Genomic DNA, 26,907 nt, shown 5'->3' on the forward strand with positions numbered 1-26,907 from the left:
ATTGCAATAAAGATATATAAATGGAACGAAGTTTTATAAATTTTTTTTTCAGCTTGTCGATGTCTCAGATACTGAAATACTTATACGATGGAAACAACCTAAGCACGATGGCAATTCTCCAGTGTTATGCTACTATCTGCAATACAAAGAAGGTGACTCGATCGATTGGATAGACGTAGCATCGAATATCGATCACGAATTCTATCTGATAAGAAACTTGAAAGCGGATACAACGTATAACTTCCGTTTAGCGGCGCGAAATCGTATCGGTTGGAGCGAGAAAGGTATCCCATCGAAACTGATCAAAACTAGATTACCGGGTTGTCCAAAGGTTCAAATCACTCAAGCTATGAAGCATCTTCAAGAATTGACCGAATCGGGTCAAGAAATAGTGTTGGACGAGGACAAACCACACATGGATTATTCGGTCGAGGAACATCCTATCGAATGGTCGACCGATACGAATTTCTCGAGCAAATATAGCTTCATCTCCGAGATTTACAGAGGCCAGTTCTCAGTTGTGGTAAAAGGTGTTGATAAGAGTACAGATCGTATAATAGTCGCAAAGATTTTGGAATTGAAAACGGAAACGGAGAAACAAGTGAACAGGGAGTTTGAAGCTCTTCGTTCATTGAGACACGAGAGGATAGCGATGCTCGAGGCGGCATACAAAGCGCAAGGTTCTCCAATCGCAGTCTTCATCTTAGAAAAACTTCAGGGTGCTGACATTCTTACGTATTTCTCAAGCAGACACGAATACACGGAAAATTGTGTAGCCGTTGCTATTACACAGATCCTAGACGGTTTGCAATACCTTCATTGGCGAGGATATAGTCATCTTGATATTCAACCTGATAATATAGTGATGTCCAATGTTAGATCTGTCCAAGTCAAATTAGTTGATATGGGTTCTGCCCGACTTGTTAGTAAATTGGGCACATTAGTACCAAAGGCTGGTCATCCAGAATATAGAGCACCGGAAGTGTACAATGAGGAACCGGCTCATCCTCAGACAGACATTTGGATGGTTGGTGTACTAATGTACATACTCCTTTCCGGTATTTCACCGTTCCGTGGTAAAGATCCCGATGAAACTAGACAAAATATCCTATTTGTGAGATATCGATTTGAATATTTATATAAAGAATTGAGTCAAGAGGCAACCAGATTCCTTATGTTGGTATTTAAACGAGCACCCAGGTTTGTATTCAATGTTTTACTTCTTCTTACATGTGGAACAGAGTTTTTATTTATTTTATTTTTATTTCCAGTAAAAGACCATTGGTAGAAGAGTGTCATGAACACAGGTGGCTGCAACCATCAGATTTTATGATTAAAAAACGCGAAAGAGCCGTATTTTTAGGTAACAGACTGAAAGAATATAACGAACAATATCACGAAGAAAAATCAAATATAGCATCTCAAAACCAAAGCCTAGCAAGTGAAAGTCTGTTAGGTTCCTCTCAAAAACTTATTAGATCGAATAGCATACAAGAAGAACTGCTCACCACGTTTTAACAAATAACTTATTACTAAATATGATTTTCCAATTCTCTTTACGTGACTGTAAAATGCACGCATCTAGTCAGAAAGAATAATTAAAAATAAGAAAGAGGAGAGTATCGAAATATAAGAATCTTCTTTCCTTGTTCTCTTTTTTGTTATTATTTATTTGTTACGTTTAATTATTTTAACGAAATATTACCGTCTGCTCATATGATACTAGAAAGATCTACGAGTAAGAAAAAAAATCGATTAATATTAGAATATAACGTAAGATAAATCACGTTTCAATAAATCAAGGTACAAATCAAATTCTTTAAAATTGTACAAAAATGATAATTATATTCTAATAAAATCACCAATAAATATTAAAAAATTTAAAAAAGCTTTATTATTAAATATCGACTTTATTTACAAATTATGATCTGTTATCATTACAACATTCTATAAAAAGGATAAGTATATTATACACATGACATACTCTTTCCTCTTATTTCCTGTATCATTAATTAAGTAAATTTAAAATTTTTGCAATGAAGTATCATAATATTCAAAAGCTGTATAAGATTAAGACGATTAAGAAAATAAAAAATAACAAATAATCTCCTTAAAATAAGAAGATTAGTAGCATATGTTAATTAAATAATTGGTTGACATCCATTTGAAAAAGTATTTTTTAATCAAATTTGAAATTTTCATCAAAATAAAAATCTAAATTCCATAAATATACAATTATATATTTTTATAGTATTATCCACTTCTAAATCATCTTTTTGCATATTGCATAACATAATCTTTAACCTTACTTCGAAAGGATTCTTTATCTTTTATAAATAGATCAGCTGCTTCTCTGTTTAAAGGATCATCAAAATTTAAAAGATCCTGGAAAGAATACGATTAATTAATTTAATCTTAAAGAATGTATTTAATACATTCAATTTTTTAAGACTTACAGTGAAAAGAGAATTCAAACCCCACACAACATCCTTAAGCTTACGAGTTGGTGCCCATCCCATCTCATCTATACTACTTTGTCTTAAAATTGAAAGACATACATTACCATCTTCATTTATATTAGGATGCCATAACTTTGTTAAACACTTAACTTTTGGTGGCTAAAAAAATTTTGATAATATTACACTGATTTATATTAAATTATAAATGATAATATATTTACAGCCATATTATATTCTTCAGGTATATATATTTGAAATTGAAATCTTCCTCCAGTCCAATATCCTTCATCAGGAACAATCAAAAGAGTAAATTCGTGTAAACAATGAGGATCATGAAATTTTACTTGACATGTAGTAGGTAAGGTTTGTTCCATTTCCTGAACCTAAATAAATGAAAGAAACAAAAGATTTTGACAAAATTACAATTTATTTAGTTATTATTAATTTAAAACATTTGAGACATACATTATTATATCACTATACCTCTTTGATTAATAACTTGTCACGAACAGAAACACGTTTATTATAATCTTTATTTTTTGAGTTTGCTATATCACTATCTTTTTTCAATTTTCCTCTTAAAGTAATCATATTTTCAATAATTCTATAAAAAATAATTCGATAAAGTATATAATAATAATAAAAACTATAATAAATAAATAAAAATATATTTTTATTTATTTATAACTAACAATTAGAATATTTAAAAACAATAAAAGAATTATTATGATTGTTCAAACTATTATTATTTCTTTGATAACCTCTATTTACGTAAACGTTAAAGACATTTAAATATTTTATTAGTTTTAAAAAAAGTTAATAATATTCTATAATATATTTTATATATTATATATTATCCGGAATATTTCTTATATAAATTTTAGAAATTATATTGTCAAATATGATATAATATTTATGATATTTATTATTGAACAAAATGATTTTAAGGTTAGAAAATTAATTTTATTAATATACCTTATACTATGAATATGGCAATACTGTAATATATGTTTTTTTGTGTTTAATTCACAGAAACTGCATTTTGTTAAATTTTATCTTAAGTTTTCCGATTAATAAATATCTAAAAGCAAACGGTAAATATTTAAGTACACTCAAAGTATAAGTTTCGTATTATAGATGGCAATACTGTTTTGTATCGAAGTTTAACTACAATTACAATCTTGCCTTTCCAAAAATCCCTAATATTATATATTTATCAATACTTGAGGACGATTTTTAAAGAATATACTTTTTCTATTCATTCTATTCCTATCTTTATTCTAGCTATTTTTATAATCTCATGTATGATCTCAATAAATAATCTTAATAAAAATTCAAAAATTTCAAATTTATATTAATTTATAAATATGTTCTTATATAAAATATATTCTTTAATATATTTAATTTATATAATTTTTAAAATCCCTATATATTATTAACTTATTTAATTTACTATATATTTTTTCGTATTTATATATATATAATAAATATATATATATTACATAATATATTTCTGCATTCTTCTATATTTAATATTATATTGAACATAATATTATACATAATTCACATATCTGAATTTATTAACTACATCAAAAGAAATTATAGTTTATCCTATAACTTTAATATAATTTAAAAATAAAATTTATTAATTTTATTTAAATAATAGGAATAAAAAATGTAAAAATATATATATTATATATTATATGACATAAAAATAGAAATCGTTTTTTTTTCTATTAAAAACACTTTTTTTAATCTAGACTGCCACGGTTTATATTTGCTATAACGATTTGCAAATATAGATAAATAATAGAAAAAGATAGAGATAGAGTAAAAATTAGAGAATCAGCGCCATCTCTAGAGTGCCGCGAAAGAAACTAATGTAGATAAGGATAATAAGTACTGAAAAAAGGACAGTAATAAAGTAATAAAATAAGAATTGACTTTTAGTGCCATCTTTTGATTAATACAGATATTTAAGTTTCAGCATTTTTTAAAGAGATGGAGATCTTAGTTAAATACTTATTAAATTTTTAGCATTCAAGAAATAGCATTAATTTTGCTTTATTTTTGCTTTTTTCTTATTTGCTTCATTTGTCTATGTTTATTCTACAAATTATAATAAACAAATTTGGTAAATATAAAATTTTCGATTATTTATACACCAAAAAATTAAAAATTTTTTTAATAAAAAAAAAAAAAATAGTTTATGACTGAGTAATTATTTTAAATCATAAAAAATATATCAAGAACATTGATCTTTTGTATAATCGGTATTTCAGAGCATGGAAAATAAAGTTCCACAAGATATATGATCTATCCTGTTCATTATCTGTGGTAATATTAATTACTTGTTTTGATGTACTTGTATGTGTGTAATTATAATTTTTATTCAAAAATATGTGTTGTACGAACTATCAGTATTTTTTTACAAATATTTATAATATACAATATTTTTAAAATAATTATTTTAGAAATAATAATTAAATATAATAAATAATTTAGAAAGATTATGAATCTTAGATAATTTTGATACAAATTGCAATATATCAATTATTAAAAATATATTTATTATATAATAATTAAAATAACTTGAAATGATTATGAAGGAAAATTTGTTTGAAATATTTAATCGTATGCATTATATTATAAAAAAAGCACAATTTTTATAACATTTAAAAATTTTATATTACATATTTATAAACTTTTATATATTTTTAAATTTTTTAAAAATTGTATATATAATGGTACTTAAATATAACTATTTTTTTTATGCAAATGTATGTCATATTTGTAAAAGATTTGGCAAAGAAATCTCTTTAAAGAGATGTGGTAATTGTAGTATGATTTCTTATTGTTCCAAAGAACATCAAAAAATACATTGGTCACAGCATAAAGATTTATGCAATGCAATATGTAGTGTTTTAAAAGACAATACAATATCAATGACTTTAAATATTAAACAAAATATTGACTTAAAAACTTGGACTCAAATGAAAATGAATTTTATGTTACTTGTAGCAATAAAGCTTAATAGAAAATTAGAATACTATGAAGAACAAATGTTCAAATTTCCTAGATCCTGTATTACATGTCATGATCGAAATATAAAGATTCTTGAAGATTGTTCTAATTGTCCAAATATCAGTTTTTGCATAAAGCACAAGGATAATATAATACATAAAAAATTTTGTAATCTTATAAAGTTATGTTTTAATTTAGATATAATCTCAATAACATATAATAAAAAAATACCAAGAATAAAAATACCACATCATACAAATCATATAAATTTACCTCAAAACATAAAAAATTTTATAGATTGTTATATTGAACCACAAAAAGATTTACAAATATCAATGGTAGAAGAAATGATAATTAATACAGAATATCTTACACGACCTTTAACATTCCTTTATGCAATACAAAAATTACAATATTTTTTGAAAAATAATAATATCATTATTCATATTATTGCAGCCAATGTGATAGATATCAATGGTATAGAACTTTGGGAAATTCTCTTACATTGGTTACCATGCACAACAATGGCAAAAATTATTTTAATAGGACCTGAATTATCTATAGGTTCTATATCAATGAATCTATGTAAAAATTGTCAATATAATAACAAACAATTATCAATTCAAATATATGATACACTTTATGAGAGTTATGCAAATAGTGATTCATATATGAAACCAAATTTTATTATTGGATATAATGCAGGAATACATGAATATATAGATTTTAAATCTGAAAATTATACATGGAGGCAATCTTTGAAAATTATAGCTGAACAAAATTGTCCATTGATTCTAACATCTTATACTTTAACAGAAGCAGAAAAAGAACAAATCAGACTTAATGAAGTTTTAAATAATTATATAAAGTGTACATATTTTGAACAAAATCCATTTTCTAGTTTAAGACCATATAGAGATTTTGAAACTGAAGGAATATATTACCAAAATCAATATATAATTATTTATAAAAATTTAAATATTTTGCAATAATTATATAAAACTAATGAATATTTTAATAATTTTATAATTTTAATAATGTAAAATATTATTAGTATAGGTTAATAATTTTATATCAATTTTTAAAAATGTATTTTATAATCGATTTTAAAAAATGTATTTTATAATCAATTTAATGTAATTTTAATGTAAATTTATACTATTTGTATGAATTATTTAATAAATAATAAATAATATTTATTACTTATATAAATAATATTAAATAATATTATATAATAAATAATAAAATACTATTTGCATAATGATTAATAATGATTTGATTATTAATTATTAATTTAAAATATTATTAAAATATGATGACTTCATTGATTATCATTTGCTTTTTAATAAATGTTTTTTTATATTTACAATTTTTATTTTATAAATTATTTTATAGATTAAAGTTTTTCTCTTTACTTTTGATTTTAAATAAACAATTATAGCATAATATCGAATCAATCATTCAACTAGTTTATATACATTATACTATAGATGTCATGCATTAAATGTATTTTCCTGTTATCAAAACTTTAGGATAAGTACTTTTTTTATTATCAAAACTTTCATAAATATTTCAAAAATATAATTATTTTTATCACTATATGATTTATATTTGTATTTTTATTCTTCAATAATAATGGCAGAAATTGAATGGCCATGGCAATATAGTTTTCCTCCCTTTTTTACGTAAGTATTAATAGGTTATATTAATTTCATTCATTGATTTATGATTTAAATCTAAATTATTTTTCAGTCTTCAACCTCATTCAGATACTAGGGCTAAGCAATTATCAGCATGGAAAAGTTTAATATTAGAATATTATCGTGTTACAAAACAAGCTATTATTGATGTAAGAGAAATGCATTCAAGCCCATTATTTAATAATACTGCAATAAATCGTATCCTTTTTTATAATAATAATAATTATTATATGAAATTTTATATTATATATATTTATTCCTAAATATATCTATAGGAAAGTTATCATCAGAAGCTGTTTTATTATTATTGGAAGAATTAGCAAAATCAGGAAATGCAAGTCCATTAGATAAAACAAAACAAAGATGGCTAATTTATTGGCATACTTTAGAAGAATGGGGTGAAATTATTTATAATTGGGCACAAGAAAATGGATTTTGTGGTTCTGTATGTACTTTATTTGAGTTAACACAAGGAGAAGACACAATTGATCAAGGTATGTTATTTTAAAACTTTTATTTACATATGTTAAGATTATTTTATTTAAAATATATATTTCTTATTTTTAGAATTTTATGGACTTGATACAGAAATATTAATTAGAGCACTTAAAACATTGGAAACGAATAAAAAAGCTGAGTTAATTTTATTTGATGATAATCAAGGTGTTAAATTTTTTTAGATACATAATTGTATAAAAGAATTGTTTAAAAAATGTAAATATTCTGCTATTCTGAAGATATGTGTTTATGATTATGTATAAAGAAATATATTTTGTATATTTTTAAAGATATAATTACACATCAAATTAAACAACAAGAAATTTATATAATTGAAAAATATATATATATATATATAATTACAAAATGTATTTCAAAAGAGTACATTTTTAAGTAGAATCTAAAAGAAATTATTTCTAACATTATATTAATAAAATCTGTATAATAAATATTATATATGTACAGAATTGAAAAAAAAAAAAAGAAATAATATTAAATATGATTTTTATATTTGTTGAATTCTATAAATATGTGGAATGTTTTAATATTATGAATTAAGTAATATTTTTTATTTCACATAAAAAAAATAATTGCAATAAAATATTTTTTCAAATAAAAAACAAAATCTATCTTTAATATATTTATAAAGATAAAATGACTCAAGATTATATCTTGTAAAGTACATTAGTGCTCAATTTTTTTTTTTTTTAAGTAACAGTGATAGTTTTCTTTAAGTATCTAATAGTATCCTGCTAATTACAATAATTATTAACTATATAATTATACATACATACACACACATATATATATATGTACATATATGTATATATATAATACATATATATATATATATATATATATATATGTATTATCTCATATAAATTAAAATTTGAATCAACATGAATATACAATTAGTACAAATTATTGGTTATAAAGTATATAAAAAAATATAAACACTAAAATTGTGTTCATATATCATGGCAAATTTGAAGTAACAAAAAAAATAAGTGTTAAAAAATTTATGCTTCTGTTTTTCTCACTCTGGCTAATTCAATTGTTTCTTCTTGGAGATTTGCACTTGCTTCAAGTTCTTTTTTACTCAAATGTTCAACAACATAAGCTCCAAGTGCATCACATATAACGTTTATCGTCGTACGAAAACGATCCCTATAAATATTAATTTAAAATTTGATTATTTATAATAAATATAAATATATATAAATAATATAAAAATATTTTTACTAATATTATAGAATAGATAACTTACAGAAGCCAATCTACGGCAATAATAAGTGTTACATCTTCAGCAGGTAAACCTACAGTATCTAATACCATAACCATTGTAACAAGACCAGCTTGTGGAATGCCAGCAGCTCCTATACTTGCTGCAGTTGCCGTTATACTGCAGAAATATATTAAAGTTATTAAAATTTTAATATCATTTTTAATAAAAAATTTAGTTTAATAATTACCTAACACCAATGACATTGCCAAAAGACAATGGAATTTTTCTAACTTGAGCTATAAATATTGCTGCAACAGCTTCATATAATGCAGTTCCATCCATGTTAATAGTAGCACCAATTGGAACAACAAATCTTGTAATTCTAGGATCTACACCTATATTATCTAAACACTGTATTGTTACTGGCAGTGTAGCAGTGCTAAATTCACAAAAATAAATTTTTCAAAATTTTTAATATTTTTTATATTTATAAAATCAATTAAATCATGCAACTTACCTTGATGAAGTACCAAATGCAGTTGCTAAAACTTGACTCATTTTAGCTATCATTCTAAATGGCAATTGTTTAGTACAAATGAAAAATATAAGAGAAAGTGTTCCACACCCATGAATAACCAAACCTAATAATACTGTAATAAAATATAAGCTTAGTTGTCCAGCAATAGCACCAATATCTTCAATTTCTAAAAGTTTTGATATAACAAGAAAAAGCACACCAACTGGAGATATTCTATGAAAAAATAAAATATTTAGATACATTTAATTTAAATTAAATAAATAATATATTATATATAATTTTTTACCGTATAACCCATTTAGTAATAATCATAGATACTTCAGATAAAGTATCAAAAAAATTTAAAAGTGGTTTTCCTGGTTCACCCATTTTACTAAGAGCTATTCCAAATACAATTCCAAATATAACTAAGCCTAAAGTATTTGTGCCATCTGCATATTTATGAGATATTTCCCAATCTTGAATGTTACTTACTAAAAAATAAAATATTTATTTATTTTGAAATAAATAAATATTTTAATTATTAATAAAATTACCATTGATTCAAATATAATATTTACCTTCTGTTTTATTTTTAGGCTCTATTAATACAGTACGATACTAAAGCATATAATGCAAAATTAATTAAAACTTTAATTAATATTTAAAATAGAGAATTAATTATTTTTTATAGCAAAATTAATATACCTGAGCAATACAAGCTTGTACAAGATTTGGTGGAAACACATTTCTAAAAATAGAATTTTATAAAAAATTTATATAATTCATATAATTTAAATATTTGTTATCATACCTAATTAAATCTAATATTGTATCTGTGGTTGTAATATCTTTAGTTGGTGCTATATTCTCTTTTGCAATCATACCACTTGCACTGAACTCTCCAGGTCTAATAATTAAGACTAAAATTATGCCAAGAATTACAGCAGATATTGTTGTTGAAGCATAATAATAAATCGATCTTATACCAATCTTTCCTATAAATTGAATAAATTTAAAAATATTATTTTTATACTTTTAATTATATCTGATATATTATATACTAAAATTGTCATAATTAAACATTTAAACAAGAAACAATTCGAACATAAAAATTTTATTTCGAGAAAAAAATAATTCTAATTTTTTTTTTTTATTTTTAAATTATTAATACTTATATAATTAAAAAAGAATGAATATGTTATCATAATTGTTCTTGTTTCTTTCTCTCTCTTACCAAAAGACAAATCATACCAGAAAATACTAGTAATCTGTGTTACTAAACCAAACACGTAAACAAGTTTACGCGCCCACGCAATCGATTCGTCATAAGTAATCACTTGTTTGAAAAGTTTTTTACAAGAGGTGTGTGTTTTTTTTAATTACCGGATAAATTAAGATCCAAGCCGCCGATCGCGCTAATAATGCTAGCGACGATTAAAGGCAATATAAGTGCTTTTAACATTCTAAGAAAAATATCCCCCGGAAATTGAATGTACATAATTTCGCGCTTTGTCCACGGTTCATCTTTCACATTTCTTAAAATCAAACCAAGAATAGCACCTATTACAACGGCGATTACAGTAAGCATTGTCAGCATATTTTCTGACATGCAACTTTTCCATTTTTTTGGATGTGCCATATCTTTTTATTCTAAAAAAAATTAATAATATAATATTTTTAGTATGTTATTATATTAAATCAATCAATATCAATATAAATTTATTACATAATAATTTTCAGAAATATATACATATATTGTATAAATTGTTTTACTAATATGAATATAAAATATTATATTCGAAGTTTTATTAAAAAATATGTAACATCGAAATAACATCCTAATATGAACTAGTTTTATCAGCTTGTCGAAATCTAATGTCATCCTCATAACTCGGATCCATATTAAAATATTTGCATATGTATGGAAGACTGTGATAAGACTGACATGTGTGAAATAAAATTATGGATAAAAAGATATAATTGAAACAGAGCATTTCAGATAGAAGAGTATTTTACGCGAATCATAGCAAAGATTTGCAAATACAGGTAAATAGAATGAATCAATCTTATATTAATAAATGTTTCTAAATTATGATGATCAATTCTTCTATTATTTTAGTATTATAATTATACTGTTTATGTTATACATATTGTTTTATAATTAATATATTTATGTTCCTTGTTATTTTTATTGGCCATAAATTATCAATGTTTTTTTTAATTAATGATTTAACTGATTTAATTATCAATTACATATATATATAAATCATAATTATTTATGTATATTTTAAATTTTATATGCAAATAAATTTTTGTAATTTTTAGTTAAATTTTTTTTATTAAAATATTTTAAACTATTATTTAAAACAATATTTGTAAAATATCCTTCATTCTTTGCAAAATATTGATTTGTAATTGTATTGAAATGTAATTACAAAGATTTATACTTATTCAGATAATTGTAAAGTGAATAGAAAAAATAATCTACAAGGAGTGTTATAAGATTCATTGATCCTGCATAGAATATTAAATGATGCATAATATAATTATATAAATGATATAAAATATTCATAAATGTTAATTGTCAATTTAAATATTATTCATATTTCTCATTGTATATAACTATCTGGTAACATCAATTAACCCTAAAAGTATGATATTAAGTTCATGTTTATTCCCTCATTTAAGCAACATCCGGTATCAAATAATTGTATCATAAAAACTATTATGTAATTAAATCTATTAAAATTTATTACAAAATATTGTTTTTTAAAAATATTCAATTAATCAATAAGATTAATTATAAAAATATATATTAAAATGACGAATTTCTTCATTTGTGCTGTATATATGCATGTATGTATATCTCGCAGAAACTGGTATTAACCGGTTTAAACTGTCCTGGAAATCTGCCTTTATGTTTCATCCAACAAAATTGTACACTATAGAAAAATTTATAATTATTTTGTGCTTGCGCGGCAAAAGTTTTTATATTGAGATTTATATCTATATATAGATGAAAAAAAAAGATAGAAAAACATAAAATATGATCAAAAATGATCTCGCATTGACATTTTCATTAAGTGTGATTAAAGATTTGATTTACATGCACCTCCGGTCAAAATAAATGGAAGAAATACGGTAAGGATCAAACACATGTTATTTTTGTTTGTAAGTCGAGTATGGCAAAAGTATTTGTATGAGAAGAAACACAAGACATTCTATGATATCTGAAATATAGTCGATTTATTATTCATGAAATGAACAAAGAAATGTAATAATTATGGATTCATTACGAAGTGCGTATGAGTAAATCTAAATAAAGATGTTCAATGCATAGATAACATTATGACATACATATAAAAAAAAAAATTTTATATGAAAAAAATTTTGATTTAAAAAGTTCTTTCTTTACGTCAATATAATAACAATTAAAAAAATCATTTTTTATAAACCTATTTAAAAATTTTTTTTCCTTAATAATAATAGTATAATTAAAATATATTTTAAGATATATTCAATTTCAAAATTGAAAGTTTAATCAAATATGTTTTGTCACATTTCTGCGCGGATAATTTAAATTTCTGTTTACGCACGTGGACTGAATGTAAGATAATTAAATCGTTCAATTTTTCTTAATAATACAATAAATAGACGTGACAATACCCAATGGGAAAAGTTATAAGTATAATCTGTATAAGTATAATAATTAAAATTAGAACAAAGAAATGAGATATAATTTTATTTATTCTTTAATTCCTGTCACATTGTTTAAATGTTAAAATTAAACTATTACAAATAAATTTTTCAAAAACTATTTTATTATTGAAAAATAATAAAAATTTTAAACGTTACATACTTTCATTCTTGTAAAAAAAATATTGCACATATATCTTGCGTGTTTGTTAAAAAATTGACTTACCTGATAAATTGGATCTATATACAATCGTGATCGTCGATAAAAGAAACTGCGCGCAACAATGCGATCGAATCACGTTGTGTGCCTACTAATTTTTGAATTGGGATGCTGAACACGTTCCGATTTAGAGTACGCGAAAAGTCGTTCTTCCCGCGAGCGCAATCGTCGTACTATCGTTGCGCTGTTCTCGAGAAGTACCGGCTAACTCATGAGAACAGAGCCCTTCGCATCATTCGGATGTAACGTGTGTGTCAGAAATCAACTATCTCTTTCCCTCTCCATCACCTTTTTCATTTCGTATTTTATCTCTTTTCCATTCTCTCTTTTTATCTTTCTCTGTGCCCCGCCGTTCTTTTGCCCCCTTTCACCGAACTCCGGCTATACGTCCTCCCTCCTCGTTGTTTTTATTCCAATGCTATATAACTGGAGATCCTACGGTGAACGCGCGCGCACAACATATACGCGATTTACGAAACCGCGTGTATTTTATTTACCTCAACATTCGAAACTTGAATGAATGGTTATACCATATATAGAAAACAATTATTATACATTCATTAATTGATAAATGTATAATAAGTTAAATCATAATTATTACGAAATACTAGTTATTTCTGGGCGAAACTATTAATTATAAAAATACATCATATAATACATTTTTGACTATATAATATATAATATTATATATATAATTTGATATCTTTGATTTAAAATAAATTAATTTTATTATTCGATGAATAATAATTTAAGTTTTATTTAAATTAAATTAAGTTAAATTATATATATATATATTTTTTAATCTTAACGGATTGTTAATCACTTGTTTCCTTGTTGCAAGATATAAAAGTTAACGAAATTATGTAATAAAAGTGAAACGAACTGAAGCATACAACATATGTCAGGCCATAAATGATTTAATTAATGTACAATTTACAAAAATTAGTGTGAGAATTACTTGACCGCTAGGGACGATGTTTGTATAATTAGATTGAGGTCAGTCACGTGATTGTTTTAATCATTTTGCCCCTCCATTCTCGAATATTCGGCTAAATTTGTTTTATTTTTTTTGTCATTCAAGAATATAAATGAAGAAATACAACGTAATTTTTATCAATGTATCTTCATTTATATTTTACATTTATTTTTTTAAAATAATTGTAAAAAACAAAAAATACAAAAATATTAATTACAAATATTTATTTAAGAACAGACAATACAGATATTATTTATTAAAAATAAGTGAGTCATGTAATACTTAGTCATAAAAATTATTCTTGGAAAATATTAATAAAATAATGTTGCAAGCAATATAATTAGAGAGTTGATTTCGAAAAATATTATATGTAATATAAATGCATTATATAATTCTGAATGATATAAAAAATTGTATGGCAAGATACTTAAACACAGAATTTAATATTTAATTACTAATATTCAAATTTCAAATTAATATTTATGTAATTAATGAATTTAAAAACTTAAAACTTTTTTTTATATTATTCTTGTTAAACATAAGAAATGATTATCCTAAGTATATAATACTAAAGTACTTCATTAATTAGCACATCTATGCAAGGCACTTCAATTACAAAAATATGATAATTTTCTTTATTCTCAATTTTATGGTAGAATAATTGATTCTACCTTAGAGCTATGATTTTCAGAAAAAATCAAAATACTCACATGTTTTTTTTGTAGTTGTATTAAAATACCATAAAGTATTATGATAAATCCAAAATATAAGTACTATTTAAACTGTTATTAAGAACTAAAGGATTCTATAGACATATGTACAGAACACTTCTGTTGTTTTTGGAATGTTATATTAAAGAGAAACATTAAGATAATGAATCATATTATTATTAATATTATTATTATTATTATTATTATTATTATTATTATTATTATTATTATTATTACCATAAAGAATTTAGAAAGATCAAAATTATTTTTTTTTTTTAAAAGCAGTAAATTTTTAAATATGAATATATGTGAATTTGACCATCATATTAATATTGATTTTAGCAATTAATGAGAGTTTGTTTTGTAGTTGAATTGTTTCATGAATATTAACAATGATCTGAAACAGTATTTACAAATTGTTACAGTGGAGTCAATATAATTAATTCTCTGGTGGTGGAGATGTTATTTTTCTTTTAAAGAGTAAAATATGCGGTTCTGAAAAAAATATTTATCAATTAAGTAATATATATTTTAATTAAAAATTTTATTTCCAATTACAATTTAAAATAAAAAATAAAGAATAATAATAAATTTTGAATGTTATCAAAAAAATTCAGCAAATAGACATACCTGGTTTATGAATCATGTAATGAACCCAACCTTGACTTTGTTGAACACCCATAGCTCTCCATTCCTGTTCGGAGAGAAGATGAGTAGTTGGAACTGATTTAACCATTTCTTTTGGTAGTACTACATGTCTATACAATAAAAGAAATTATTATAATATTTATTACTAATGATTTTTTATTTGTTTTGAATTTTTATATTTATATATATATTAGTTATAAAATGATAAAAATTACAATAGCAGTTTTTCTAAAAAAAATTGAATAAATTATTCTCAGTTAATATTATATAAAAAAAGTATTTGTAACATATTGTAAAATATGTTTATTAGATAATATCTTTATAATTAAAAATTTAGTTATTTAATTACTATATGATTATTATCATTATTTAACATTTTTTAATATTTTTTAACTTTATAAATGCAATTTCTTTAACTTCTAATTACAATTCAATATCAATTAAAAATGAATAAGTTAGTAAAGTAACAAAAGAACATACCAGACGGCCATTTAAACGATACGTTATATCTGCATCCAAAAATTGGACAAAGAAGTTATCAAATTATGCATATAAAATGTAGTAATATGAATTCTCTATTATCAAGTATCTTAATTGAACTATTTAAAAAATATAAGTATAAATATATATTCAAAGAATGATATCTGCATATAGACTAAAACAATTCAAAATGGCACAATTGACCAAAATCGAAATCTAAATGAACCATTATGTATTGCTATTATTTATACGAACCTATATTCATATTTATCATCGTAGTATTTATCCGAATAATACATCTTGTGAGACATTTTGATTTACTTAAAAATGTCACAAATTCCTGAGGCAATTCACCACTAAACACTATAAAATGCTACTATATATTTTGGAAAACCTTCCTTGAACAACGTACGCTCACACACAAATTTGAAAGTTTAACGGATGTAACATTAAGAAGAGTAGAAGATAGATACTCACTAGTCGTTGACAGTTAATTGAAGAAAGATTTTATAAAAAATAAAAATAATAATTGAATGATTTTCATAATTTTATTGTAATTTTATAACTACTAAGTTATTTAATATTTATTATATTTAATCGTGTTAGATTACAAATGCAAACGGAAATTTGTACGTAGTAAAACGGAATCAACATTTTAAATTCAATAATGGCGTCTTATACCGTTACTGCATTATTATTTGTGAGGTTAAGCGTCAAATTAATAAATTAATAAAAATTATAATACAAGAAATTTTATAAGAAAATATAATAATAATATTTTCGTTAAAAATGGAAAAATATTCTCATAGAAAAGATTGTGAAAAATTAAAGAAAGAAGATAAAAATCAATCTAAATATAAAGATAAGATTTCTCATAGTGCTAATGAAAGTGATTATGATCGTCATTTTAAAAAATCAAAATCGAGACATAAATCTAAAAATTCAAAATATAAAAAATCTAAACATAGAAATTCCTCTGAATCATGCGAATTTCATAAAAAATCATCGAAAAATAAAAAAAAAAGGTAAATCTTCAAATGCATTTTGAGGTTAGGTAGATAGTTATAAAATTAAAAGTTTATTTTTTAAAGTATTTTTTTTTATTATTAGATCATCATCATCGTCATCTTCATCCAGTTCAAGTGAGTTCAGTAGTTCATCATCATCTAATTCTTCATCAGATTCTACAAAGCTTTTAGAAAAGCTTCAAAAGCAACGTCAAAAACAAATTGAGGATAGAAAACGTCAAAAAGAATTAATGAAAGCTACAGAAACACCAGAAGAAAAAAGATTACGTCGTTTAAAAAAGAAAGAAGCTAAGGAACGAAAAAGAAAAGAAAGAATGGGATGGGATAATGATTATTTACATTATACAAATACAGATAACCCATTTGGTGATGGAAATTTACTTTCTACTTTTGTTTGGTCTAAAAAACTTGAAAAAGAAGGTTTACTTGGTGTAAGTAGAGAAGAATTAGAAATTAGAAATAGACATAAACAAGAAGAAAATAAAAGAGAATTAGAAAAAGTTAAGAAAAGAAGGCAAGAAAGAGAACTAGAGAGACAACAAAGAGAAGAAGAAATGACAATGCTACAAAGAGGAAAAGAAGCTGCTCAGTTGGAACAATGGGCCAGACAAGAAGATCAATTTCATTTAGAACAAGCAAGATTAAGATCACGTATTAGAATACAAGATGGTCGTGCAAAACCAATTGATCTTCTTGCTAAATACATCAGTGCAGAAGAAGAGGTTGATGCTGTAGAAATGCATGAACCCTATACTTATTTACGTGGATTACATGTGAAAGATTTAGAGGATCTCATTGAGGATATTAAAGTTTATAAAGAATTAGAACGTGGTAAAAATTTAGATTATTGGAATGATATTACAGTAATTGTTGAAGATGAGTTGCATAAATTGAGAAAATTAGAAAGATCAGAATATGAAGTTGGTAAGTTATTTTTTATATATTATTTATTATATATAAAATATATAAAAAATTTAAAAAAGATATTAATCTATCATATTTTTCTAGCTGTTGGTAGAAGAGAAGGAATACATGAATCAGTTGCTAAAGATGTAACTGCTATTTTTAAAGGAAAAACAGCAATACAATTAGAAGCTTTGCAGTTACAAATTGAAGTAAAAATTACAGGAAAACCTGAAGGTGTTGATATAGGATATTGGGAAAGTCTACTATCTCAACTTAAAGGTAATTTAATACTATAATATATATATATTATAAATTACATGTATTTAATTTACATGTACTTACATTAACTTACATATTATTTATTGTTCTCAGCGCATATGGCGAGAGCACGATTAAGAGATCGACATCAAGAAAATTTACGTAAAAAATTAGAAGTTTTAATTGCTGAACAAGGTGTAGCTAGAACGGAAAATGAAACTGAGAATTTACAGGCAATTAGTGAGCAATCAGAAAAACAAGAAGAACCAGCTACCACTACAACTGTAGAAAAAAGTGAAGAAAGTCAATCAGAGTATGTATTTTTTCTTTATTTATATATATATAATATATATATAATTTTATAAAATATATAAAAATATTTTTTTGTAGTGATGATCAAGAGGCTAATAATGCAGCAGAAGATCTTTTATCAGAATCATTTTGTGAATATGAATCAGGAGGCTATTCTCCAAAATATATACCATATTCTCAACTTGAGCCAGGAACATTAGTTACTTTGGAAGAGGATGATAATCAACGATTGGAATATGCAAGAAATCAAGTGCTCAGTACAGGTCGAAAGATCCAAAATGTTATGACTGCAGAAGAACAAGCAATGCATAGAGAAGCACGTAAAAATATGAATTCTGATGAAGCACAATTTAGTGTTGAATCATCATTAGAAGCACAGATTTATCTTTGGTCTGACAAATATAGACCCAGAAAGCCAAGATATTTCAATCGAGTTCACACCGGTTTTGAATGGAATAAATATAATCAAACCCATTATGATATGGATAATCCACCTCCGAAAATCGTTCAAGGTTACAAATTTAATATATTTTATCCAGATTTAATAGATAAAAATACAACTCCTGAATATTTTTTGGTAAGATATTCTTTAGATTAATTTTATTTTGTAATTAATAATTTAAACGATTAATTAATAAAAATATTTTAATTTTTAGACACCTTGCGCAGATAATAAAGACTTTGCTATTTTACGGTTTCATGCAGGCCCGCCATATGAAGATATCGCATTTAAAATTGTTAATAGAGAATGGGAATATTCATATAAGCGCGGTTTTAGATGTCAATTCCATAATAATATTTTCCAATTGTGGTTTCATTTTAAACGTTATCGATATCGGCGATAATATATTATGTATATTTATTGTAAATAGAAAATATTTAATTTTTATTATTATATTAATCTTTATTAGTTATTATATTAATCTTTATTAATTTTTAATGAATGTGAATAGTATAACACAATTTTATGTACAAATGTATAAAAATTTACTTTCTATATGAAATTTATCCATATGTTTTTAAATAATTATATAAGTAATATTTCATTATAAATGTTTCACAGTTTAATAATTAATTTAATGTTAATTAAAATTATGTAGAATATAAATTATATATAAAATGTATCATATTAAAATTTTCAAAATATTTTTTCATGTATTTTTTTAAATAATTTTTGATATAATCTCATTTAAAATATTAATATCGTAACAATCTTTTGTATGACAATGAGAATGTATGTAAATGAAACGGTATAGTTGTTGGATCGATTTTCGTAGCCACCTGTATTCTCACACAGTTAACCACAATGCAAAAGATAAAAAGCTATAGCCAATGGCAAGGTAAACCGAAGCTTAGTATAAGCTGTTCTTTCGTTGACAAAGAACTACGCGTCTAAAATCTTATTTCTTTCACAAAATGATTCAAATCGATACAATGAAGTTTGTCGATAAAAGAAAACAAAACAAGAACTGTTTCAATGATCTCCATTAACCGGTCAATATAGAGATGCATTTTTGTTAATTACTTAAAAAATGTTTATGTTGCATCTATATGTATTGTATCATGTTTAAAAAAGAAAGTGTATGTGTATTTGTGTCTTATTTTAGATATTCGTAACTTTTTCGTGTATAATATTATATTTATGATAATTATCACATTTATGTATTTATTGGTTGTGATCTTATCGATCATTCAGAAAACATATATACAAGTGTGAGCATTGTGACTGTATTTAAAATATTGTGATCTAGTTGTGATATTTATATAGATAAATATTCCATACATACTTCATTGGAATTATAATTAAATTTTCTTATGGAGATCGAAAAAAATTACGAAATAATTTAAGTGACATCATGAATATATTGTTGAAAGCTAAATTCAGTGAACTGATAGTGAAGAAGTACAATTTAAAAGTTGAAGGAAAATTCATTTATAATCACGGTATCATAAATGTCGGAGTATCAGAAATTTTTAATAATCGATTGAAAGAATAATGAAATTTAGGTGTGTCTTGTTATAATCAATCACATATTTTATTCATTTTAAACGATAAATTTGTTAAAAAATTTATTATGAAATTTTAAATATCAATTTATATTTTGAAATATAAAATCGTTTTTATGTCAGTGTTATTAAAATAGTATAAAATAAATATTTTTAGTTGTTTGTAACGTTGTCTATAAATTCAAAGTGATAAATCACGGAGTCAACCAAAATCATGAAATGGAAAAAAAACCCGATGGAATTTTTATCTGAGAAAACTTTTCTGGTGATTAAGGACGACTTGGATATGTTGAAAAGTAAGTAGGATTATATTTTTATTAAAAAAGAAAAAAATAAAATAAATAAAAAATAATTTTTTTTATATTTCTACACGCGCGTGCACATACACATACATACACATATACACATATTATAAATTTAGTAATAATTTTAATCTATTATAATTCTCTAGGTAATTTCCATATTTTATATTAAGTTAAATTCAAAAAAGATAGAATTATATAATTAAAAACCATAATTAATTTAAAAAACTAATAATTAATTAAAGATAAAATAATATAAAAATTTATATAAACTATAATATTTAATCATTTATTTTATACTTTTTTTTTACATTTTAATTAAATTATAAAATGGAAAATAAGAAATATATCGTATATATATAAATTATTTTTTAATAATTAGTATCGGATATTTTGTTCAAATGGAATTTATTTTAAACTTTTAAATTTCATTTTTTATTATTTTAATCTGTTCTATTCGTTAAGCTTAATAGATTTATAGATCATAATTTTTCTATTATTTTTAAAAAGAAATACATATCTATTAATTGATTCCTTTTTATTAATTTCAAATATAATAAATATAATAATATAAAATATATTGTAAAAATTAATTTAATGTTAATATATAATAGTTCATTAATTTAGATTAAAAAATAAGATTTTTATTTTAAATTTGTCAAATTATTTTTTTTCTATAATAAAATTTAACATTTTAAATATCATTTAGAGAAAGGAAAGCAGCAAGGAAAATCAAAAATACCGAATACAAGTACTTGGCCACCGAAGATAAAACGCGGTGTTTCCTTGTATGATGAACCAGAAAGACCAAAGACTGCGAATCTCGAAAAACCAAGCATCTTAGATCCTGATCTCGTTGATAAACTGGATATGTCTCTTCTTAGCAAGGAATCACTTATTGACTCAATAACGCAGCATCGTCTTTTGAAAACAAGTGGAGAAATCAAGAATTCATCGTTTCCTTCGTCATCAAGGTACCGACAAAATGTCATTGGGACTGAACGACAACGAGAACAATATAGCCTAGTTTTGAATGGTGAAGCGACGTGGTGCAATCCCTTCTCCATACGCCACAAACGACGTAGTTTCGAACACATTCTCGATTCGAAGCTTGGTCATATCGACATGTCTAGGATGCAAAAGCAGTCGTGTATAGGCGGACAGAATATGGGTTTTACGAAGAAGAATAATACAAAACTGGATGATAATAATAATAGGTTTGTGATAAATTTCTTTTCAGGAAATTTAAAAATTCAAGAATTTAGTAAAAATTTAGTAAAAATGTTAAATACATAGAAATTGAAAATTAATGATCTAATCGTGTCAATTAGAAACGGAACGATTAACCAGAAGGTTGTTTCCTTGTCCACGTTGAAAAAGAAGAATTCAAGACCTATACAATATGATCTGGAGGTGTTTACAGCTTCCTCGACAAAGAGTGCTCCAGAACCTTGTAAAAGCTGCGGAAAATCGAATCAATCAGAACGGTTTCATAGTCATCCAAAGAGTACTCAGTCTAAAACGAAGGATAACTTTACGAATTCGAAGTCAAAAACCACAGTACCGAAAACTGTTCAAAAACCTGTTGCCCTAAATTTTCGTAGTGATAAAAATAAGAACAAAGTGGAGGAAACAATCATTGAAAATCTCAAATCAAATTATTATCAAGAACGACCTAATACATCGTACAGGCCTTCATCAGCACCAATTAAGAAAGGACCAAGGAGTGTTACTTGTTATATATGTGGTCGCGAATTTGGGACTGCCAGTTTTCCTATTCACGAGCCTCGATGCATGCAGGTTAGTTGCATCAATAAATGCATTATTATAATTATTTATTTATAATTATTTCATATATTTTTCTTATAAATTTATGATAAATTTATTTCATCATATTAAAAATGCAAATGTTAATATTTTTTATTTTTATCATTTATTCAATATTTCAAATAATTTCATCAATATAAAAATATTTATTTTATTAAATAATTTATATAATTTATTTTTGTCTTAAAAATATTACATTTAATTTTATTCTGAACTTGAATTATATATATTATTTATATAATAAAATAGTATAAAATAGTATAAAATGTATAAATATTATTGAATCTTTCTGAAAACTTGTCAAGGTTCTTTATAGATCGATATATATATAATTATTTCGTATCTTGATACAAAAAATATTTATTTGTGCACATGAAGTGATATTTCGCAGTTTTTGCTATAGTCAAAAACAGATATGAGGCAATCCATATTATGTCATTTACACATGATTTATACGTTTATCTAGATAAATGCTTATGTTATATACATTTCATTCGATATTTTATTTGTATACTATCTTGACTGAATCTATTATATTCATCTATGGACTATTTACGAAAGAACATTATGACATGTAGATATTACGTTGATCGATTGTACTATTATGATGTTATTTTACTGTGAAACATTTTGAAATTCATATTTATTTTCTATAAATAATTTTTGATTTAATATTGGAATATTATAGTATTATAGTTTGAAAATTATGAATTATAGTTTTTTATATGTGAATATGAATCATATAAAAATTTTATATTGAGATTATTTCTTTTAATTAGAAAATAATATTTTGTTTTTAGAAATTTTTTATCATAAATTTATGGATTCTCTATTTGAAGAAAAAATTATTGATCATTTTTCATTAATTATATAATAATTTTTTGTTGGTAATATAAAATAATTGATAAATATTTTATTAATTGATAAAATAATTGATAAATATTAATGATAATAGAAATGGGAACGAGAAAATAATTCTTTGCCTGTGAACCAAAGACGACCGATACCTCAAAGACCTGATATCACTATCAATCATTCAGATTGGAATGTAGCAGCATGGGAAGAAAGCCAGGTATTTGAGTGATAGTTTTTTTAAGCATATAAATTGCAGTTATTTTTAATTTGATAAATTAATCATTTTTAAATTAATTTTTTGTAATTTCAAGTAAATTTTATTTGATATAATTATTCAAAAAAGATTAAAAAATTTATCATTAAATATTTCCATAATTATTTTTGTGCATATATATACTTCGATTATTATATTGAATGATTCATTCTATTATGTTCGTTACGGCTGATGACATTTTAGCAGATGATGATATAATTTTATTTATATGATTTTTTGTAATTACTTAGACACAAAAAAAATAAGAATTATTAAAATATTTTTGATTTATTCAAATATTTTTCAGCTTTGTTTACATTTTAAATTTATTTTTCATTTATGTTTACATTATGCTTCATTTTTTAAAAATTTTTCTTATCTTTCAAATATGAATATTAATAAATATAAGAATACAAATTTTATTATATGTTAATGTAACATATGCAAATGTCTTTTATGAAGAAATATCTTTTAACTAAATCGATCATAATGTACGTAACAGTAAAGTAATTCGTTAATATTCACACATATACATATTTCTTATACATACATAAGCACATAAATATGTGCATGTCAGGTATTCAACGAAATGCATATAGTATAAAATCTCTGATTCCATATAAAAAGCATATCATGCACAGTAATTATCCGAATCTTATCGTATTTAAGGTACTGCTCTACATTTATCAAATAAGTTTAATTATTTAAGAACAAGCTTTTGAACTAAAAATTAAAAAGAATTGCATTGCGATTTATTAAGTTGAAGATTTTAGAACTTTTTTCCGAAAATTTCTGTCGAATAATATGTTAATCATAATAATATTGGTTAAAGTTCAAGACAAAATAATAATATCGAATTGTTTTTATATTTTTAGGCACAACTGATTTCTTGCAAATGTGGAAGAACATTTTTACCAGAACGGTTATTAGTGCATCAGAAAAGTTGTAAAATTTTTATAAAGGTGAAAATATTTCTCTAAATTTTACAATTTTCCATTCTAATAATATATCAATTATTTATTGCAATTCTTTTATCTGTAGAATTCTGAGACGGAAAAAACAGGAAGCTTGTTTAAAGAAAAGTCTGCAAGTATAACACGAGTAGGACCTCCTATGATTACTTGCCAATCTTGTGGCAAAAGTTTCGGCACTAAAAGTATAAAGATACACGAGCCTCAATGCATCAAACGAATGCAAACTGAAACAGATAAACAGTTTCATTCTCGAAAAAAAGAGTCGATTCGACAACAAAAATCAGAAATGATGATCGTGCACGAAAATTTAAGCAGGCCAACGGGGGTGAGTCGTATTGGAAGACATGCTTATATCATTCAATTTGTATAAATGTTTTCACATGATTATTCTCACGATATTATTCGCGATTATTTTGTCCTGTACAAATTAAATTTTATGTAAAAATTTGTGACTTGATTGTTATAAATAAAAATGTATCGTTTTATGCTTGTGTTATTAATCAATAAAGATAATCAACAAGATAGTTGAGTTTGAAGAAAATTGATTTTAGGAAAATGAACAGAAGAAAATGGTCACATGTTATATATGTAATAGAGATTTTGGATCCACTAGTATAGCCATTCATGAGCCGCAATGTTTAAAAAAATGGTATACTAAAAATCAAAAATTATCACCAAATCAGAAGAGGAAGGAATTAGAGAATCCTGAAATTATCTATATTCGTAAGTCAATGATGAAGTCCTTATATGATTTTATGATTCCGTTTATTTTTCGAATGAACTAACTTCAATTACTGAAAAAATGCACACATTTAGTAATATAAGTGACATTTTCAAAGCATTTTAATTGATATTACCAGAGATGATGATTTATCCAATTTTTATTAATTTTATTTTAATATAATTTTTATTTTTACGAATCGAATCCATGATTTTTATTTTATTTTTAAATAATTAATAAAATCATGATGTGAAAGAATTAAATAATAATTGCGTTTTCTGGTATTCTACCAATAAACTTAAGGTCAGTGAATATATCGATTAAAAAAAGATATATACGATTAAAGATCGAAAGTTATAAAGTTCAAATTTTGCAAATACATTTTAGACAAGATAATTTGAGTTATAATTAATGACTAAAAATTTTTAAAAATTATATTTTTTAATATGTGAACAATAAATGTATAACGATTTTGTATATTTTCATATTTTTAATATTATATAAAAAAATTTCTTAGTTAAAAATAAAATATTTATTAAGATAATTTGTATACAGGTGATTCAGAAACAGGAAATATGACAATTGATATTGCTGCAATGGTTGAAGACAGTTGGAAATCTCATTTAAGTCAATTGCTTCCATGTAAACGATGCGGAAGAACTTTTAATCCTGATCGCGTAAGCATCCATGAACGAAGTTGCAAGGGGAGTCATTAAATATATGCAATCCAAAAAAATTAGAAGATTTATAACTACCACTTTGTTTCAATAATAATTTTATTTTCATTAAATAGAATTGGAATATTTTATTAACTGATGAAATCATAGGTAAGTCATCTTTTAATTATTTTGAACTATAAATATAATAATGTGTCTTTGTTAACAAAAATAACAGTGATTTAATACATTGTAAAAAACAATTAAATTGTTTTATTATTTATGTTTTCTTTTTATATTTGAAGTGTTACATTTTAATAGAGATAGTATATAAATATTACACATCATATTTCAATATAAAGAAAATTTAGATAAAATATAAAGAATATAATCAATATAAAGAAAATTTAGAAAAATAAAGATAATCATAGAATAGAAATACTTAATTTTTATAAAAATTAAATAGTTTTATTGTATGCATATAATGTATCAATATATAATATATATTGCACTGATATTAATATTTTTAAGAATAATTATTTTATAAGAAAACGCACAATTCTTATTTTCTTAATGCTAATGTAATTTATATATATCTTTTGTACACTTATCTATATCAAATACAGTGAATAGATTGTACAATTTTCTTTAT

The 26,907-nt window shown here is 23.7% G+C and overlaps 7 protein-coding genes across 16 annotated transcripts in view; 4 read left to right on the forward strand and 3 right to left on the reverse strand.

Moving 5' to 3' along the window:
- Positions 1–1,888, forward strand: part of LOC122715054 (obscurin) — a 34,913-nt gene extending 33,025 nt beyond the window's left edge. For all 7 annotated transcript variants that reach the window (XM_043936956.1, XM_043936959.1, XM_043936957.1 and 4 more), the window contains 2 exons: positions 53–1,200; positions 1,272–1,888. In XM_043936956.1, coding sequence (XP_043792891.1) covers positions 53–1,200; positions 1,272–1,518 — 1,395 coding nt within the window. In that variant the 3' untranslated portion in view covers positions 1,519–1,888. The remainder of the gene's footprint in view (positions 1–52; positions 1,201–1,271) is intronic.
- A 2-nt stretch (positions 1,889–1,890) lies between these two features.
- On the reverse strand, positions 1,891–3,579 carry LOC122715057 (NEDD8-conjugating enzyme UBE2F-like). Its single transcript, XM_043936964.1, has 5 exons — positions 3,435–3,579; positions 2,943–3,063; positions 2,681–2,842; positions 2,457–2,618; positions 1,891–2,385 (listed from the first exon to the last, which is right to left on the reverse strand). The coding sequence occupies exons 2-5, from the start codon at positions 3,048–3,050 to the stop codon at positions 2,269–2,271; spliced, it is 549 nt and encodes a 182-aa protein (XP_043792899.1). The 5' UTR covers positions 3,051–3,063; positions 3,435–3,579; the 3' UTR covers positions 1,891–2,268.
- Positions 3,580–5,160: 1,581 nt separating this feature from the next.
- LOC122715055 lies at positions 5,161–6,475 on the forward strand. Its single transcript, XM_043936963.1, has one exon. It carries the CDS (start codon positions 5,204–5,206, stop codon positions 6,473–6,475), a length of 1,272 nt encoding a protein of 423 aa, XP_043792898.1. The 5' UTR covers positions 5,161–5,203.
- A 459-nt stretch (positions 6,476–6,934) lies between these two features.
- On the forward strand, positions 6,935–8,026 carry LOC122715096 (vacuolar protein-sorting-associated protein 25). The gene is made up of 4 exons (XM_043937023.1): positions 6,935–7,168; positions 7,236–7,381; positions 7,459–7,677; positions 7,751–8,026. Exons 1-4 carry the CDS (start codon positions 7,119–7,121, stop codon positions 7,861–7,863), a joined length of 528 nt encoding a protein of 175 aa, XP_043792958.1. The 5' UTR covers positions 6,935–7,118; the 3' UTR covers positions 7,864–8,026.
- A 529-nt stretch (positions 8,027–8,555) lies between these two features.
- LOC122714672 (excitatory amino acid transporter 3) lies at positions 8,556–13,847 on the reverse strand. Of its 4 annotated transcripts, none has more exons than XM_043936216.1 (10): positions 13,349–13,847; positions 10,810–11,076; positions 10,238–10,421; positions 10,132–10,174; positions 10,005–10,044; positions 9,731–9,917; positions 9,424–9,657; positions 9,154–9,345; positions 8,949–9,083; positions 8,558–8,848 (listed from the first exon to the last, which is right to left on the reverse strand). In XM_043936216.1, the coding sequence occupies exons 2-10, from the start codon at positions 11,063–11,065 to the stop codon at positions 8,701–8,703; spliced, it is 1,419 nt and encodes a 472-aa protein (XP_043792151.1). In that variant the 5' UTR covers positions 11,066–11,076; positions 13,349–13,847; the 3' UTR covers positions 8,558–8,700. The 4 variants fall into 4 exon arrangements, with proteins under 4 accessions (XP_043792154.1, XP_043792151.1, XP_043792155.1 ...); XM_043936220.1 differs by lacking the exon at positions 10,810–11,076 and having other exon boundaries at positions 8,559–8,848; positions 10,238–10,333; positions 10,413–10,421; positions 13,349–13,845; XM_043936219.1 differs by lacking the exons at positions 10,810–11,076; positions 13,349–13,847 and adding an exon at positions 10,661–10,803 and having other exon boundaries at positions 8,556–8,848.
- On the forward strand, positions 11,963–26,551 carry LOC122714674 (cactin). The gene is made up of 13 exons (XM_043936222.1): positions 11,963–12,567; positions 16,763–17,181; positions 17,267–18,108; positions 18,193–18,369; positions 18,463–18,661; positions 18,739–19,237; positions 21,738–22,186; positions 22,301–22,769; positions 23,752–23,868; positions 24,780–24,866; positions 24,946–25,203; positions 25,430–25,601; positions 26,155–26,551. The coding sequence occupies exons 2-13, from the start codon at positions 16,946–16,948 to the stop codon at positions 26,313–26,315; spliced, it is 3,666 nt and encodes a 1,221-aa protein (XP_043792157.1). The 5' UTR covers positions 11,963–12,567; positions 16,763–16,945; the 3' UTR covers positions 26,316–26,551.
- LOC122714673 (cyclin-dependent kinases regulatory subunit-like) lies at positions 14,779–16,554 on the reverse strand. Its single transcript, XM_043936221.1, has 3 exons — positions 16,412–16,554; positions 15,659–15,786; positions 14,779–15,523 (listed from the first exon to the last, which is right to left on the reverse strand). Exons 1-3 carry the CDS (start codon positions 16,465–16,467, stop codon positions 15,468–15,470), a joined length of 240 nt encoding a protein of 79 aa, XP_043792156.1. The 5' UTR covers positions 16,468–16,554; the 3' UTR covers positions 14,779–15,467.
- Positions 26,552–26,907: the final 356 nt, after the last annotated feature.

This window comes from Apis laboriosa, unplaced genomic scaffold (genome assembly GCF_014066325.1).
Source record: "Apis laboriosa isolate Shangri-la unplaced genomic scaffold, ASM1406632v1 scaffold34_cov151, whole genome shotgun sequence".
NCBI classification, from domain to species: domain Eukaryota; kingdom Metazoa; phylum Arthropoda; class Insecta; order Hymenoptera; family Apidae; genus Apis; species Apis laboriosa.